The following is an 18,151-nucleotide window of genomic DNA, read 5'->3' as shown; positions in this document are numbered from 1 at the left end:
AGATAAGGGAGGTGAAGGCAAAAAAAAGGCCATGGTGGCGAAGTAAATACAATATAGCAAGTAAAACACTGGAATGGTAGATTTGCAGTGGAAGAATGTGCAAAGTAGAGATAGAAATAAAGGGGTGCAAAGGAGCTAAATAAATACAGTAGGGAAAGAGGTAGTTGTTTGGGCTAAATTATAGATGGGCTATGTTCAGGTGCAGTAATCTGTGAGCTGCTCTGACAGCTGGTGCTTAAAGCTAGTGAGGGAGATAAGTGTTTCCAGTTTCAGAGATTTTTGTAGTTCGTTCCAGTCATTGGCAGCAGAGAACTGGAAGGAGAGGCGGCCAAAGGAAGAATTGGTTTTGGGGGTGACTAGAGAGATATACCTGCTGGAGCGCGTGCTACAGATAGGTGCTGCTATGGTGACCAGCAGATATTATGGACATTTTATTTAAAACATGTAATTAAACTATAATTGTAGCTCCTTTAATTCAGACCCAAAATGTATTTGCTATGTGTGCTATTGCCCGGCTATTAAAAGGAACAGGCCACTATTTGAGACTCAGCCTCAGAAATGTTTGGTCACATGGAATCAAGTGGTCACTAGATGTCTACAGTGCCAAAGAGAATTATAGTTGGGGGTGTTGGGAGTGTTGAGTGTGTTGATATAACGGTAATAATGTCAAAATTCCATTTTTAACAACCATCAGAATTTGTTAAAAAAAGGTTATGCCCGAGTGGTGCAGCAGTCTAAGGTACTGTATCACAGTGTTAGAGGTGTCACTATAAACCCGAGTGGTGCAGCAGTCTAAGGTACTGTATCACAGTGTTAGAGGTGTCACTATAGACCCGAGTGGTGCAGCAGTCTAAGGTAATAGATCACAGTGTTAGAGGTGTCACTATAGACCCGAGTGGTGCAGCAGTCTAAGGTACTGTATCACAGTGTTAGAGGTGTCACTATAGACCCGAGTGGTGCAGCAGTCTAAGGTACTGTATCACAGTGTTAGAGGTGTCACTATAGACCAGAGTGGTGCAGCGGTCTAAGGTACTAGATCACAGTGTTAGAGGTGTCACTATAGACCCGAGTGGTGCAGCAGTCTAAGGTACTGTATCACAGTGTTAGAGGTGTCACTATAGACCCGAGTGGTGCAGCAGTCTAAGGTACTAGATCACAGGGTTAGAGGTGTCACTATAGACCCGAGTGGTGCAGCAGTCTAAGGTACTAGATCACAGTGTTAGAGGTGTCACTATAGACCAGAGTGGTGCAGCGGTCTAAGGTACTAGATCACAGTGTTAGAGGTGTCACTATACACCCGAGTGGTGCAGCAGTCTAAGGTACTGCATGGCAGTGCTAGAGGCGTCACTAGAGGCGTCACCCGGGTTCGATCCCACAACCTGCCGTGATCGGGAGTTCCATAGGGCGGCACACAATTGGCCAAGCGTCGCCCGGTGTTTCCTCCTACACATTGGTGCAGCTGGCTTCCGGGTTAAGCGGGCGGGTGTTAAGAAGCGCGGTTTGACGGGTCATGTTTCAGAGGACGCATGACTCGACCTTCGCCTCCTGAGCCCATTGGGGAGTTGCAGCGATGAGACAAGATCGAAATTGGGGAGAAAAAACGGGGGTAAAATGATAAAAAATGTTTAAAAAATGACAACAAAGGTTGCATCCCAACGTGGCAATAAACAGTAGACAAAGTGACCATGTCAGGACAAAATGAACTCAAACGTTTTACCATTTTACCCTCCATTTGCAACAACGTCAATGAGCACCATCACTGTCTTTCCTTCGTGGATCTCCTGCATGTTTACATATCTGGCATTACTCATCTCATATGTATATACTGTATTCTATCCTATTCTACTGTATCTTAGTCTATGTATTACTCATCTCATATGTATATACTGTATTATATCCTATTCTACTGTATCTTAGTCTATGTATTACTCATCTCATATGTATATACTGTATTATATCCTATTCTACTGTATCTTAGTCTATGTATTACTCATCTCATATGTATATACTGTATTCTATTCTATTCTACTGTATCTTAGTCTATGTATTACTCATCTCATATGTATATACTGTATTCTATCCTATTCTACTGTATCTTAGTCTATGTATTACTCATCTCATATGTATATACTGTATTCTATCCTATTCTACTGTATCTTAGTCTATGTATTACTTATCTCATATGTATATACTGTATTCTATTCTACTGTATCTTAGTCTATGTATTACTCATATGTATATACTGTATTCTATTCTATTCTATTCTACTGTATCTTAGTCTATGTATTACTCATCTCATATGTATATACTGTATTCTATCCTATTCTACTGTATCTTAGTCTATGCCCCTCTGACATCACTCGTCCATATTTTTATATATTCTTATTCCTTTACTTAGATTTGTGTGTATTAGGTATTTGTGGTGAGCTAGGAACACAAGCATTGAGTTAGATATTACTGCACTGTTGGAGCTAGGAACACAAGCATTGAGTTAGATATTACTGCACTGTTGGAGCTAGAAACACAAGCATTAATTTAGATATTACTGCACTGTTGGAGCTAGGAACACAAGCATTACGTTAGCTTTTACTGCACTGTTGGAGCTAGGAACACAAGCATTTAGTTAGATATTACTGCACTGTTGGAGCTATGAACACAAGCATTTAGTTAGATATTACTGCACTGTTGGAGCTAGAAACACAAGCATTTAGTTAGATATTACTGCACTGTTGGAGCTAGGAACACAAGCATTTAGTTAGATACTACTGTACTGTTGGAGCTAGAAACACAAGCATTAAGTTAGATATTACACCACTGATGGAGCTATGAACACAAGCATTTAGTTAGATATTACTGCACTGTTGGAGCTAGGAACACAAGCATTTAGTTAGATACTACTGTACTGTTGGAGCTAGAAACACAAGCATTAAGTTAGATATTACACCACTGATGGAGCTATGAACACAAGCATTTAGTTAGATACTACTGTTGGAAACACCCCATCTCTTTACATTACTTATGCATATTCAGTGGCCTGACTGCATCCAGACTATGTCAAAGGCCCATCCTGGTAGATCTGAACCTAATGCAGCTTGGAGTGATCAGATGACAGAAGTCACATTTAGGTGCCAGGTGTAACTGAGGCTGTAGATGCTCCATATCCATTACTTTGAGTGTTTTATATAATATGACTAAATGTGTTTCTGTGTTGCAGGGGCAGTCAAGAAATGGAACAGCAAGGCCACAGAACATGACCACTCCACCATCAGAGCTGTGGGAGACCACCTCAAGCCCCTGGTAGAGCCGGGGGTAGTGTTTACCACTCCACCATCAGAGCTGTGGGAGACCACCTCAAGCCCCTGGTAGAGCCGGGGGTGGTGTTTACCACTCCACCAGCAGAGCTGTGGGAGACCACCTCAAGCCCCTGGTAGAGCCGGGGGTAGTGTTTACCACTCCACCAGCAGAGCTGTGGGAGACCACCTCAAGCCCCTGGTAGAGCCGGGGGTGGTGTTTACCACTCCACCAGCAGAGCTGTGGGAGACCACCTCAAGCCCCTGGTAGAGCCGGGGGTGGTGTTTACCACTCCACCAGCAGAGCTGTGGGAGACCACCTCAAGCCCCTGGTAGAGCCGGGGGTGGTGTTTACCACTCCACCAGCAGAGCTGTGGGAGACCACCTCAAGCCCCTGGTAGAGCTGGGGGTGGTGTTTACCACTCCACCACAGCTTCAGCAGGCTGGAAAAGTGATACTGTTTTTCATACTAAGATGGACCATCAGTCTGTTGATTGGTCAGTCATTGGGTTAATTTGTTTTGCAATATGTTCAAATCAAATCAAGCTTTATTTATACAGCACATTTCAGACATGCAACACAATGGCTTCTCAGGAAAAAACAATGAAAATAAACACGAATATTTAGTACACAAACATAAGAGGATAAAAAAACAATAATACCAACTTAAAGACTAATGAGCATCCTAAGGAAATGCCATTGATTAAAATATTAAAATATCCAGTCCAAAAATATAAGCTTGTTTTTTAGGATGGGCTCTGAAAGTCACTATGGGGTGTCCAATGAAAGTTGACTAGTACCAACAACTGGGACCTAAAAGACACCCACCATGAGACCCACTAAATCTGCCCAAGAAGAGGAAAACTAAATAAAAGCCCACAATAAACTTAAAGACAGGAAGCAAACCAAAAAAGTGGAGCAACTAAAGGTGTTGACTCTCCACATCTATCAAGACAACTGGAGCACTGGGCCAGACACTCTTAAATAGAACCTGGACCAGCTCAGGTGAAACACCTTCCCACTAACGAGATGGACAAGCCAGCACAGGTGTAACACATACTGACTAACGAGGTGACACTTATCAGTGCATCCTACGTGCTAACAAGCTATACGTGCTAAGGAGCAATACGCTCTAAAGTCCAACCTCAAAACATAAATGGAAAAACCAAAGCCTGTAACACCTTCCCCCTTAATATATCCTATATTTTTGTTGGACAAGTTTGCTCACCACCAACAGAAAACAACTTCCATTTCACATTATAATCAACTACAATGCTTCACCAATATAAACATGGTGTCTACTGGCTGTCAACAATTAAAAACAAAAAAAAAACATTTCTAATTAATAATAAACACAACGTATAATAATATCGTATATTTTCTCCTTTTTCTTTCTATAGATTCCTAAACTATTATTTTTTCCCTTCTAGAACTCTCGTCTTCCTAAAACTCACAAGCTTCTAGAACTCTCGTCTTCCTAAAACTGACTAGCTTCTAGAACTCTCGTCCCCTTGGAACGAGCCCAAACAAAACTCATCTCCAATACGGAAAACCGTGCAGTCAAAATAAATTGTGATCCATGGCAACTCACTGGCTAAACGCAAAACACAAATCTTTTTGACTGCCCCCCTTGAGACAATCAGCAACCAAGTTGTCCTTACCACGGACGTGTCTGATTTCAAGAGGAAACTCCTGCAATATCCGTACTAACTTTCCACCTCACTGCGGAGCTTCTCTCTCTTTTCAAGGATCACTCGATAGGCATGTTGTTGGATCGGGGCCCAGTCCCCAATGTCATGCTCTAGTACATTTGGGTTGGCACATCTGAGAATGAACCCTGCTATTCTAAAAGAAGGGCAACAATGTCAATATATTTATACCCGAAAATTGTCAGTTGATTGCATAAATAATTATGATTACTAAAAGTTACATGAATTGTAAACATGAATTACCAAAACCAAATGTACACCCCTTTGATAATATGTATTGTCAATAATTCACTTAATGGTAAGGCATGGTATAATAAAAAATAATAAAAAAAATATTTGATTGCATAGTCTTATTTTCAACGACTTTTCAATTACATTGTGCTCGGTGGAATAGCTTCAATGTCAAAACACAGTTTTAACATGTCCAAATCAATAACCAATATGCAGAAACAGTTTGGGATAAATTGAAAACCTAAACATAACATGTGCTATTTACACAAACCTCTGCCACAATAATCATATTTCTTGTATTTTTTTAAACAAGCTCCTTATAAACTGCACAAGCACCAGAAATAGTGTTGTTTTGACAAGTAGCAATAAATCACTGATATCGATTAGGGAGGAAATCAGGTTGTACGTGATGTTGGAATGCATTTAAATGTAGGGGTCGCTAAACAAAGGAACGCAACACTTATTTGTCAAAACTAATCGATATCATGCTAAAATCATTTATGTGACAGGAGGGAGATGAGGTTGCACGTCCTGTTAAAACTAGCAGCTCAAAAACCACACAGAATCTGGGAATAATGTGTACTTACTAAATCTCATAAATAGTACTCTTTCAATTCAGAGCCTGGATTTTCCCCCTGAGGCTAATATCCATTTCATGTTGAAATCAATAGAACAGGGGACAAACATTTAGGGTTCTACATTATGACATCATTAAAATACTCCTACTACAAGGTTAAAACATTCTACATTGTGACATTATTTCATTGATATCAAGAAACAACTCCATGTATTTTCTGATGTTTAGTCAGAGATCTTTTATCAGATTACCTCTGGTCACAGCTATACGATTTCTCTCCTGAGTGTGTTCTCTGGTGCACTGTCAGATAGCTAGATCTAGTAAAACTCTTCCCACATTGATCACAGCTATAAGGTTTCTCTCCTGTGTGTGTTCTCTGGTGTAATGTCAGATTGCTAGATGGACTAAAATTCTTCCCACATTGATCACAACTATGAGGTTTCTCTCCTGTGTGTGTTCTCTGGTGTAAAGTCAGATAGCCAGAAGTAGTAAAACTCTTCCCGCATTGACCACAACTATAAGGTTTCGCTCCTGTGTGTGTTCTCTGGTGTAATGTCAGATAGCCAGAAGTAGTAAAACTCTTCCCACATTGACCACAGCTATAAGGTTTCTCTCCTGTGTGTGTTCTCTGGTGCACTGTCAGATCACTAGATTGACAAAAACTCTTCCCACATTGACCACAGCTATAAGGTTTATCTCCTGTGTGTATTCTCTGGTGTAATGTCAGATTGCTAGATGTAGTAAAACTCTTCCCACATTGATCACAGCTATAAGGTTTCTCTCCTGTGTGTGTTCTCTGGTGTAATGTCAGATTGCTAGATGTAGTAAAACTCTTCCCACAATGACCACAGCTATAAGGTTTCTCTCCTGTGTGTATTCTCTGGTGTATAGTCAGATTGCTAGATGTAGTAAAACTCTTCCCACATTGATCACAGCTATAAGATCTCTCTCCTGTGTGTGTTCTCTGATGCATTTTAATGCCTGATGAGGTGAATCTCTTCCCACAGTCAGAGCAGCAGTGAGTTCTCTTCCCTGTGGATCTCTGCAGGTGATTATTGAGGCGTTCTGATCTGGAGAGACTCTTCTCTGCCTCGTCAGCATCATGAGGTTGTTGAGGCTCCCCAGAGGATCCACGATAGTCCCGTCTCTCTCCTGTGTGAACAACAAGGTCAGATGATTAAAGGCCCACAACAGTGGAAATCCACTGTAAAAGGTGATGCCAACAGCGTAGCCATGATGTTGTACAACAATTGACGTCTGTAATGAATGTTAAAATTATTTGACAATTGTCTTAAAATGAGCAAGAATAGTCATATTTTAGTAGTAACATCGATGATTGTAGACTAGAAATAAGTTATTCATGTTGTTGAAACTCTAAGCAGTGTGCCAGATGACTTTTGGTCTCCAATATAGGCCCCTTTCTGTGTTTAATAAAATTGTGGCACGAGGGCGATGCGCACACAATTTGATTGCAGAAACACCTCCCTGCTAATGAGGATGTAGTATATCTGGTAATGAGGAAACCGATAGTAATGGATGTAGTATATCTGCTAATGAGGAAACCACAAGTTATGGATGTAGTATATCTGCCTGGAGCAAAAATGGTGAGCAAAGCTTTTAGTTTTTCACAATGTATTCTGAATGGGGGAAAACTCAGGGGAGTAACCTCTATTTCCAGGTTGATTATGAGTACATTTCACACTACTTTGGATTATAATTGTAAGGCTCGTTTGAATGTCCTGCTTAATATAAATGTTTGCTACAGTATTAAGAATGTGTAATTATTGAAGAACCGCGTTAACGACAGTATACATTTGGGTGTTGCTAATAAAGTTAAGATTTCTTTGTATTTCACCTTTATTTAACCAGGTAGGCCAGTCGAGAACAAGTTCTCATTTACAACTGCGACCTGGCCAAGACAAAGCAAAGCAGTGCGACAAAAAAACAACAGAGTTACATACACTTGGGATAAACAAACGTAAGTGTCCCCTTTATTTTTTTGAGCAGTGTATATCCAATAACGTCCCAGACGGAGCATTTCTTCATGTCTATATAACTCATTGCAGACAAGGACATGACATGCCCAATGTGCGTGGCCAAGAACTGGCAATATGCCTGACCTGTCACTCCAAAGGCTCTCATTCGGTCCCACATCAGGCTAGATGCTTCATTACACGTTCTACTGCCTGTTGACATCTAGTGGAAGGCGTATGAAGTGCATACAGATCCATAAATATAAGGCATTTGAATAGGCGATGCCTTTCAAAGCGACCCATTTCAGAATTTTCACTTCCTGTTTGGAAGTTTGCCTGCCATGTGAGTTCTGTTTTACTCACAGATATAATTCAAACAGTTTTAGAAACTTCAGAGTGTTTTCTATCCAATAGTAATAATCATATTCATATCATATGATCTAGGACAGGGTACGAGGCTGTGTAATTTGGGCACCAATTCATCCAAAAGTGAAAATGTCGCCCCCTATCCCTATTAACTTGGCTTTCGAAGACTTTTGAAAGGCAGGGCAGGATGGATATAGGTCTGTAACAGTTTGGGTCTAGAGTGTAACCCCCTTTGAAGAGGGGGATGACCGCGGAAGCGTTCCAATCTTTAGTAATCTCGGACGATACGAAAGAGAGGTTGAACAGACTAGTAATAGGGGTTGCCACAATGGCGGAGGATAATTTTAGAAAGAGAGGGTCCAGATTGTCTAGCCCAGCTGATTTGTAAAGACCCAGGTTTTGCAACTCTTTCAGAACATCAGCTATCTGGATTTGGGTGAAGGAGAAGCTAGGGAGGCTTGGGGAAGTAGCTGCGGGGGATGGGGAGCTGTTAGTGCAGTACGCCACAGGATGTTTTTGTGCTGGTCGAGGGCAGTCAGGTCTGGAGTGAGCCAAGGGCTATATCTGTTCTTAGGTCTACATTTTTTTAAAGGGGCATGCTTATTTAAGGTGGTGAGTAAATTACAATTAAAGAACAACTAGGCATCCCCTACTGACGGGATGAGGTCAATATCCTTCCAGGATATCCGGGCCAGGTCGATAAGAAAGGCCTGCTTGCAGAAGTGTTTTAGGGAGCGTATGACAGTGATGAGGGGTGGTCGTTTGACCGCGGACCCATAACGGATGCAGGCAATGAGGCAGTGATCGCTGAGATCCTGATTGAAAACAGCAGAGGTGTATTTGGAGGGCAAGTTGCTCAGGATATCTATTAGGGTGCCCATGTTTACGGATTTAAGGTTGTACCTGGTGGGTTCCTTGATAATTTGTGTGAGATTGAGGGCATCTAGCTTGGATTGTAGGAAGGCCGGGGTGTTAAGCATATCCCAGATTAGGTCATCTCTGCAGTAGATTGCAACTCTCTTTTTGACAGTTCTATCTTGATGGAAAATGTTGTAGATGGGGATGGAAATATCAGACTTTTTGGTGGCCTTCCAAAGCCAGGATTCAGACACGGCAAGGACATCAAGGTTGTTGGAGTGTGCTAAAGCAGTGAGTAAAACAAACTTAGGGAGGAGGCTTCTGCTGTTAACATGCATGAAACCAAGGCTTTTATGGTTACAGAAGTCAACAAATGAGAGCGCCTGGGGACACACAGGGCCTGGTTTAACCTCTACGTCACCCGAGGAACAGAGGAGTAGGATGAGGTTACGGCTAAAGGCTGTCAGAACTGGTCGTCTAGTGCGTTGGGAACAGAGAATAAAAGGTGCAGATTTCTGGGCGTGGTAGGATAGATTCAAGGCATAATGTACAGACAGGGGTATGGTAGTGTGCGGGTACAGTGGAGATAAACGTAGGCATTGAATGACGATAAGAGAGGTTGGATCTCTGGAGGCACCAGTTATGCTAGGTGAGGTCACCGCATGTGTGGGAGGTGGGACAAAAGAGTTCCCTGGGGCATGTTGAGTGGGACTAGGGGCTCCGCAGTAAAACAAAACAATAATAACTACCCTAAACAACAGTATACAAGGCATATTGACATTAGAGAGAAATAAAGCGAGGCATAAAGCAATTACAGGTGTTGATTGGGAGAGCTAGCTAAGACAACAACGGGTAAGACAACAACAACAGGTAAAATGGCGATGAACGGGCAGAGAGGGTCAGTTAACCTTTTATGGCTGCAATCCCGCTACCGGGATGATATGACAACAGCCAATGATAGTGCAGGGCGCCAAATTCAAACAACAGAAATCTCATAATTAAAATTCCTCAGACATTCATGTGTCTTATATCATTTTAAAGGTAATCTTGTTGTTAATCCCACCAAAAGTGTCCGATTTTAAAAATATGCTTTTCAGCGAAAGCACTACAAACGATTGTTAGGTCACCACAAAACCACATTAAGCACAGCCATTTTTCCAGCGAAAGATAGCTTTCACAAAAAGCAGAAATAGAGATAAAATGAATCACTAACCTTTGATTATCTTCATCAGATGACACTCATAGGACTTCATGTTACACAATACATGCATGTTTTGTTTGATAAAGTTCATATAAAAAAAATCTGAGTTTACATTGGCGCGTTAGATTCACTAGTTGCAAAAACATCAAGTGATTTTGCATAGCCACATCGTTTCAACAGAAATAGTTATACCTCTCCTTAATGCAACTGCTGTGTCAGATTTCAAAAAAACTTTACGGAAAAATAAACTATGCAATAATAGCTCAGAACAATAGCCAAGCTCAGAACAATAGCCAAATTACGGAGCTCAGAACAATAGCCAAATTAGCCGCCATGTTGGACTCAACAGAAACCAGAAAATACATGATAAATGTTTCCTTACCTTTGATGAATTCATCAGAATGCAGTCCTAGGAATCCCACAATAAATGCTTGATTTGTTCTCAAATGTCTGTTATTTATGTTCAATTAGCTACTTTGGAATTGTTTACCAAACGCCCTAACCAAAGTCACAAAGCGCGTCCCTATAACGTGACGAAATGTCCAAAAGTTCCGTTAGTCAGTAGAAACATGTCAAGCGATGTACTGAATCAATCGTTAGAATGTTGTTAATATACATCTGAATAACGTTCCAACCGGAGAATTACATTGACTTCAATTGACCGATGGAACGGAGCTCCCTCTCACGTGAACGCGCCTCTTCAATGTGTGGTCACCTCATGGCGGTGATGACTAATTCCTGTCTCCTTCGGCCCCCCTTCACATTAGAGTCATCAGACAAAGTTGTTGACTGTTGACATCTAGTGGAAGCCGTAGGAAGGGAAAACGAATCAATATCTCGCTGTAATTTCAATGAGAGCTTGGTTGAAAATCTGGCACCCCCAGAAAAAAATCCAAACAGGAAGTGGAACTTCTCAGGTTTTTGCCTGCCATATGAGTTCTGTTTTACTCACAGACATAATTCAAACAGTTTTAGAACCTTCAGAGTGTTTTCTATCCAATACTAATAATAATATGCATATATTAGCAACTATGACATAGGAGCAGGATGTTTACTCTGGGCACCACTGTGCACCTTTCATCCAAGCTACTCAATACTGCTCTGCAGCCATAAGAAGTTAACTACACACAGGGCCTGAGTTCGAGGCTGGGGCCGACAGATAAACAAAATAGAGTACCGTGATTAATGAACAGTCCAGCAGGCATCAGCTATGTAGCAAAGTGATCATAGGGTCCAGTGAACAGCAATATATGAACCAGGGAAGCCTTTAGCTAGTCGTCACTATGCTAGCCGGGAGCCGGCCCTGGCTCGAGGCTAACTGGTGCTAGCTTCGGGACAAGGTGTCACTGACGTCTGTCAAAGGCCGGTTGAGGGCATATCTGACGGAATTGCGTTGGCAGACCAGTCGTGATGGATCGGCGGGGCTCTGTGTCGACAAAGGGCTCAGGCCAACTGGCAAAAGAGGTATTGTAGCTGGAGTAATTTTGTTTGCTAGCCGGGAGATGCACCTGGCTCGAGGCTAACTGGTGCTAGCTTCGGGACAAGGGCGTCAGCCACTATAGCCAATCCGGTGCAAAGGTACAGAGCTTACGGCAGGAATCCGGTGATGTAGTGGCTTCTAGTCGTCTTAGTGAAGAGTCTGGGAGGCATCAGCTGTGTAGCCGAGTGATCATAGGGTCCACTGAGCAGGCCAGGAGATGGGCCTGGCTCAAGGCTAGCTTCGGGGCTGGGCCACTCGGTAGCAGCTAGCCAGCTGCGATTATCTGGTGTAATGGTCCAGAGCTTACGGCAGGAATACGGTGATGTAGTGGAGACAAACAGTCCGATATGCTCAGGGTTGATATCGCGCTGTACAGACTGGCAGGTATTATCCAGGCTAAAAGCGGCTGGTGTCTGAGCTAAAAAGGCGGGTTGCCGGGAGGTGTATATAATAAAAAAATGGAAAAAGATATTGCAATATATTTCAATATATACAAAAAAAGGTAACATTTTCAACAAACGTCTTACTGCTACGCCATCTGATTACAAGATGACTCTCAGTTAAAAACCATTGGATTTAGCAAACTCTGAAATTATTTAGTGTTTCTGTGCCCATGAAAACTGTTTTCCAGCGTAACACAAGGAGCCACTAAAGGATACGTAGTTCGAGTGCATTTCAGAATACAAAAAAATTGTCCGACAGCAAGATCCAATATTTAAGTTGAAGTTCATCATATGACAAGCGTAACGTTATGACTATAACTACTGTTCCCTGAAGGAGGGAAACTAGTTACAACATACTATTAAATTCACGCCTCGCTGGAAGCTCCGCCTTCCACTGTTGATGAGTGTGAGGCTCGGATTTATTCCTTAAATTTAACACCACTCTTCACCGACCCAGGAAGGGGTGTGGCCAAACAGGTGTTGCCCCTCGTTTCCCTTCTTCAGGGAAAACTAGGTATAGTGTTAGGTTCTAATTTTTCAGAATAAATAACTCACGGACACTAGAGAAGCTTAACCAAGTTTAATTCTTCCCAAAGGGTCGTTACAGCCGTAGTTCAGACAAAAACATGTTCTCACCATACTCTCCAATCATTACATCTTCTGGTATACCCACATTTACATTTAAGTCATTTAGCAGACGCTCTTATCCAGAGCGACTTACAAATTGGAAAGTTCATACATATTCATCCTGGTCCCCCCGTGGGGAATGAACCCACAACCCTGGCGTTGCAAGCGCCATGCTCTACCAACTGAGCCACACGGGACCACACCCCACTTTTTTAACTATTGTTCCCTGAAGGAGGGAACAGGGGGCTCCCTCCGGTCGGGTTGTGTTGACGACCGGCTCCCTCCGGTCGGGTTGTGTTGACGACCGGCTCCCTCCGGTCGGGTTATGTTGACGAGCGGCTCCCTCCGGTCGGGTTGTGTTGACGACCGGCTCCCCCCGGTCGGGTTGTGTTGACGACCGGCTCCCCCCGGTCGGGTTGTGTTGACGACCGGCTCCCTCCGGTCGGGTTGTGTTGACGACCGGCTCCCTCCGGTCGGGTTATGTTGACGACCGGCTCCCTCCGGTCGGGTTGTGTTGACGACCGGCTCCCTCCGGTCGGGTTATGTTGACGACCGGCTCCCTCCGGTCGGGTTATGCTGACGACCGGCTCCCTCCGGTCGGGTTATGTTGACGAGCGGCTCCCTCCGGTCGGGTTGTGTTGACGACCGGCTCCCTCCGGTCGGGTTGTGTTGACGACCGGCTCCCTCCGGTCGGGTTGTGTTGACGACCGGCTCCCTCCGGTCGGGTTGTGTTGACGAGTGGCTCCCTCCGGTCGGGTTGTGTTGACGAGCGGCTCCCTCTGGTCGGGTTGTGTTGACGACCGGCTCCCTCTGGTCGGGTTGTGTTGACGACCGGCTCCCCCTAGTTATGACTTCGAGGCATTTGTGTGTCTTAATTATTTGATCAAACAGAATGCTTAAGGCATCAGACAAATTCAGTACGTATATTTGATTTTATAAAAACACATGGGGCGATTGGTAGAAAGAACAGATGACTCTTGGTTGACCAAGATGTATTTTAGTTGGGGACAGCACTAGAACATGATTTTGGGGCTCCCGAGTGGCGCAGCGGACACTGCATCTCAGTGCTTGAGGCGCCACTACAGACACCCTGGATCAAATCCAGACTGTATCACAACCGGCTGTGATTGGGAGTCCCATAGGGCGGCACACAATTGGCCCAGCATCGTCCGGGGTAGGCAGTCATTGTAAATAAGAATTTGTTCTTACCTGACTTGCCTAGTTAAATAAAGGTTACATTTAAATAAATAAAAAAAAGTGTTTCATGATAAAGCATTTTTTACAAATCCGTCAAGGCACCAACTTTGAGAAGGGTTTAAAACAAAGGTTTCAAACCAATTCATGAATGTAATTGCATCTAGGTATGTCTTGCCTTTAATGTAAAGGCATGAAAAAAAAAATGGCTGAATATTATACAATGACTTATCAACAGCTTATCAACAGCTCTAATAATAAGCCTCCACAGGAAATCTTCACTGGCAATTCTAGAATATACTAGAATATACTATATAGTCTAGAAATCTGGTTAAACTATCATTATGACATCATGGATGAATTCTAGAATATACTATATATCCTAGAAACCTGGTTAAACTATCATTATGACATCATGGATGAATTCTAGAATATACTATATATCCTAGAAACCTGGTTAAACTATCATTATGACATCATGGATGAAATCTAGAACATACTATATATCCTAGAAACCTGGTTAAACTATCACTATGACATCATGGATGAATTCTAGAATATACTATATATCCTAGAAACCTGGTTAAACTATCATTATGACATCATGCATGGCCAGTCCTTGTATTCATAGTGTAGTGAATTCGTGGGGAAGCCCTGAGCTGAACTCAAACCTGGGTCCAGCGACTGTCAAGCCAACACCTTATAACTGTTACACCAAGATGTCTGAACTTCTTGACGAGGTCGCTAGGTAATGAGTTAGGGTTGCTACAATAGCTTTCTCTATGAATTTGAGAGTGGTTACATTTCTCCAGCCCCCATCCCTCAGCTGTTTACCAAACCAAGTCTCTTGGCAGCCATTTTGTTGCTGTTTAAATACTAGGTTGTCCCTTTAAAAAGCCACACATCAATCAACCAATCTGCAGTTGAAACAATAACACAGCAGTCATTCCACCACTGTTTTGGTAATAAGATGATGATGGGCCTGGAGACATTTAACTACTCTCAAATTCATAGACAGACCTATGGATGCAAGGACTGACCATCCATGATATCAACATTATAGTTCTAACCATGTTGAGGCTATACAGTGTTGATTTACATTGTTTCTAGACATTGGAGTAAAAAAAGCTTATTTTGGGTTCTGATGTGGTACAACAGTTGAACTAAGCTCATGAGGCATGTGTTATATTCTTCAAGAATCAATGACTATAAAATAAATAATTTTAAAGTCAAAATATGGATGTGGTAATTGCAGATTTCCCCTTTAACACCAAACATCAGTTCAACAACTGCAGAGTTTGTACCTCTGTTTTTAAGACAGTACTTACCAGTGGTAATCACGGCCCGGTTTCTCAAAACCATCTTATGGCTAAGTTCATCTTTAGAACCACTGGATGCCTTAAATTGCGTTTGGGAAATCGGGCCCAGATATCCAGTTTCCTCCTCCTCTTCTTCCGATGAGACCGTAAACTCCCCATCCTCCGCTTTCACTTCAAAAACTGAATCCTCCTCATCTTTAACTGGAACACCCCCCTCCTCTTTCACTCTGAACGCCTCTTCCTTCACTGTAACGTCTTTCTCTTCTTCTTTCCCTGTAACAGCCTCACCCTCTACTTGTTTTTGTATTGTAACATCCTTCTCTTCCTCCTCCTCTTTGATGAGAGCTTCTTTCTCCGTCCAGCAGACCGTCTCTTCTTCAGCAGGAAGAGAGTAATTTAGTGAACTCATGGTCGGAGATGTTAGCTAGCTAGGCTAATGCTAACTTAACCAGCCCGCCAGCTGAATAATAACAACAACACCGTAAATATGAAATGAAATAGGATAACTAACTAACTAGACGACAGACGAGGGTTTAAAATACAGTGGCTAATATACACTAAAGCGTCTAAAGAGCTTTATGGGTTCGGCTATTTTGGCTAGCAAGCTACAGAGGTGTCTGACTAACTGTTGCTGCTGCTGAAAGAAGCGTTCCGTCCACTAGATTATACGTCACACTAACAGCATTGCGTTCCGTCCACTAGATTATACGTCACACTAACAGCATTGCCTTAATATTTTTTATTTTATTTTATTTTATTTAACCTTTATTTAACCAGGTAGGCAAATTGAGAACACGTTCTCATTTACAATTGCGACCTGGCCAAGATAAAGCAAAGCAGTTCGACACATACAACAACACATAGTTACACATGGAGTAAAACAAACATATAGTCAATAATACAGTGAAAAAAAATAAATAAGTCTATATACAATGTGAGCAAGTGAGGTGAGATAAGGGAGGTGAAGGCAAACAAATATATGTATAAATAAATAAAAATATAAAAGGCCATGGAGGCGAAGTGAGTACAACACAGCAAGTAAAATAAAAAATAAAAATAAAATAAAAATAAATAAATAAAAAATAAATAAAAATAAAACAATGGAATGGTTGGTTTGCAGTGGAAGAAAGTGCAAAGTAGAGACAGAAATAATGGGGTGCAAAGGAGCAAAATAAATAAATAAATAAATACAGTAGGTAAAGAGGTAGTTGTTTGGGCTAAATTGTAGATGGGTTATGTACAGGTGCAGTAATCTATGAGCTGCTCTGACAGCTGGTGCTTAAAGCTAGTGAGGGAGATAGGTGTTTCCAGTTTCAGAGATTTTTGTAGTTCGTTCCAGTCATTGGCAGCAGAGAACTGGAAGGAGAGGCGTCCAAAGGAAGAATTGGTTTTGGGGGTGACTAGAGAGATATACCTGCTGGAGCGCGTGCTACAGGTAGGTGCTGCTATGGTGACCAGCGAGCTGAGATAAGGGGGGACTTTACCTAGCAGGGTCTTGTAGATGACCTGGAACCAGTGGGTTTGGCGACGAGTATGAAGCGAGGGCCAGCCAACGAGAGTGTACAGGTCGCAGTGGTGGGTAGTATATGGGGCTTTGGTGACAAAACGGATGGCACTGTGATAGACTGCATCCAATTTATTGAGTAGGGTTTTGGAGGCTATTTTGTAAATGACATCACCGAAGTCGAGGATTGGTAGGATGGTCAGTTTTACAAGGGTATGTTTGGCAGCATGAGTAAAGGATGCTTTGTTGCGGAATAGGAAGCCAATTCTAGATTTGACTTTGGATTGGAGATGTTTGATGTGAGTCTGGAAGGAGAGTTTACAGTCTAACCAGACACCTAGGTATTTGTAGGTGTTCACATATTCTAAGTCAGAGCCGTCCAAAGTAGTGATGTTGGACAGGCGGGCAGGAGCAGGCAGTGATCGGTTGAAGAGCATGCATTTGGTTTTACTTGTATTTAAGAGCAGTTGGAGGCCACGGAAGGAGAGTTGTATGGCATTGAAGCTCGCCTGGAGGGTTGTTAACACAGTGTCAAAAGAAGGGCCAGAAGTATACAGAATAGTGTCGTCTGCGTAGAGGTGGATCAGAGAATCACCAGCAGCAAGAGCGACATCATTGATGTAAACAGAGAAGAGAGTCGGTCCAAGAATTGAACCCTGTGGCACCCCCATAGAGACTGCCAGAGGCCCGGACAACAGACCCTCCGATTTGACACACTGAACTCGATCAGAGAAGTAGTTGGTGAACCAGGCGAGGCAATCATTAGAGAAACCAAGGCTGTCGAGTCTGCCAATGAGGATGTGGTGATTGACAGAGTCAAAGGCCTTGGCCAGGTCAATGAATACGGCTGCACAGTATTGTTTCCTATCGATGGCGGTTACGATATCGTTTATGACCTTGAGCGTGGCTGAGGTGCACCCATGACCAGCTCTGAAACCAGATTGCATTGCGGAGAAGGTGTGGTGGGATTCGAAATGGTCGGTAATCTGTTTGTTGACTTGGCTTTCGAAGACCTTAGAAAGGCAGGGTAGGATAGATATAGGTCTGTAGCAGTTAGGGTCAAGGGTGTCCCCCCCTTTGAAGAGGGGGATAACCGCAGCTGCTTTCCAATCTTTGGGGATCTCAGACGACACGAAAGAGAGGTTGAAGAGGCTAGTAATAGGGGTGGCAACAATTTCAGCAGATAGTTTTAGAAAGAAAGGGTCCAGATTATCTAGCCCGGCTGATTTGTAAGGGTCCAGATTTTGCAGCTCATTTAGAACATCAGCTGACTGTATTTGGGAGAAAGAGAAATGGGGAAGGCTTGGGCGAGTAGCAGAGGGAAGGGCAGTGCTGTTGTCCGGGGTAGGGGTAGCCAGGTGGAAGGCATGGCCAGCCGT

At 42.8% G+C, this 18,151-nt stretch overlaps 5 protein-coding genes across 6 annotated transcripts in view; all 5 read right to left on the bottom strand.

Moving 5' to 3' along the window:
* Nucleotides 1-18,151, bottom strand: part of LOC139549743 (gastrula zinc finger protein XlCGF17.1-like) — a 627,316-nt gene that overhangs the window by 230,345 nt on the left and 378,820 nt on the right. The window lies entirely within an intron of this gene.
* LOC139548119 (zinc finger protein ZFP2-like) overlaps nucleotides 1-18,151 on the bottom strand; it is a 408,144-nt gene that overhangs the window by 142,037 nt on the left and 247,956 nt on the right. The window lies entirely within an intron of this gene.
* Nucleotides 1-18,151, bottom strand: part of LOC139548854 (zinc finger protein 180-like) — a 300,106-nt gene that overhangs the window by 131,105 nt on the left and 150,850 nt on the right. The window lies entirely within an intron of this gene.
* Nucleotides 1-18,151, bottom strand: part of LOC139550153 (chemotaxis regulatory protein ChePep-like) — a 214,713-nt gene that overhangs the window by 64,746 nt on the left and 131,816 nt on the right. The window lies entirely within an intron of this gene.
* Nucleotides 3,821-6,958, bottom strand: LOC139550308 (zinc finger protein ZFP2-like). The gene has a single exon (XM_071361130.1). It carries the CDS (start codon nucleotides 6,778-6,780, stop codon nucleotides 6,055-6,057), a length of 726 nt encoding a protein of 241 aa, XP_071217231.1. The 5' UTR covers nucleotides 6,781-6,958; the 3' UTR covers nucleotides 3,821-6,054.

This window comes from Salvelinus alpinus, chromosome 2, assembly GCF_045679555.1.
Source record: "Salvelinus alpinus chromosome 2, SLU_Salpinus.1, whole genome shotgun sequence".
Classification (NCBI taxonomy): Eukaryota; Metazoa; Chordata; class Actinopteri; order Salmoniformes; family Salmonidae; genus Salvelinus; species Salvelinus alpinus.
Note: the sequence above shows the minus strand (reverse complement) of the source record. Positions and strands in the feature narration are given on the sequence as shown.

Bases quoted from the DNA above. Each gene is read 5' to 3' on its own strand.
- LOC139550308 (XM_071361130.1), bottom strand. From the start codon at position 6,780: ATGCATCAGAGAACACACACAGGAGAGAGATCTTATAGCTGTGATCAA.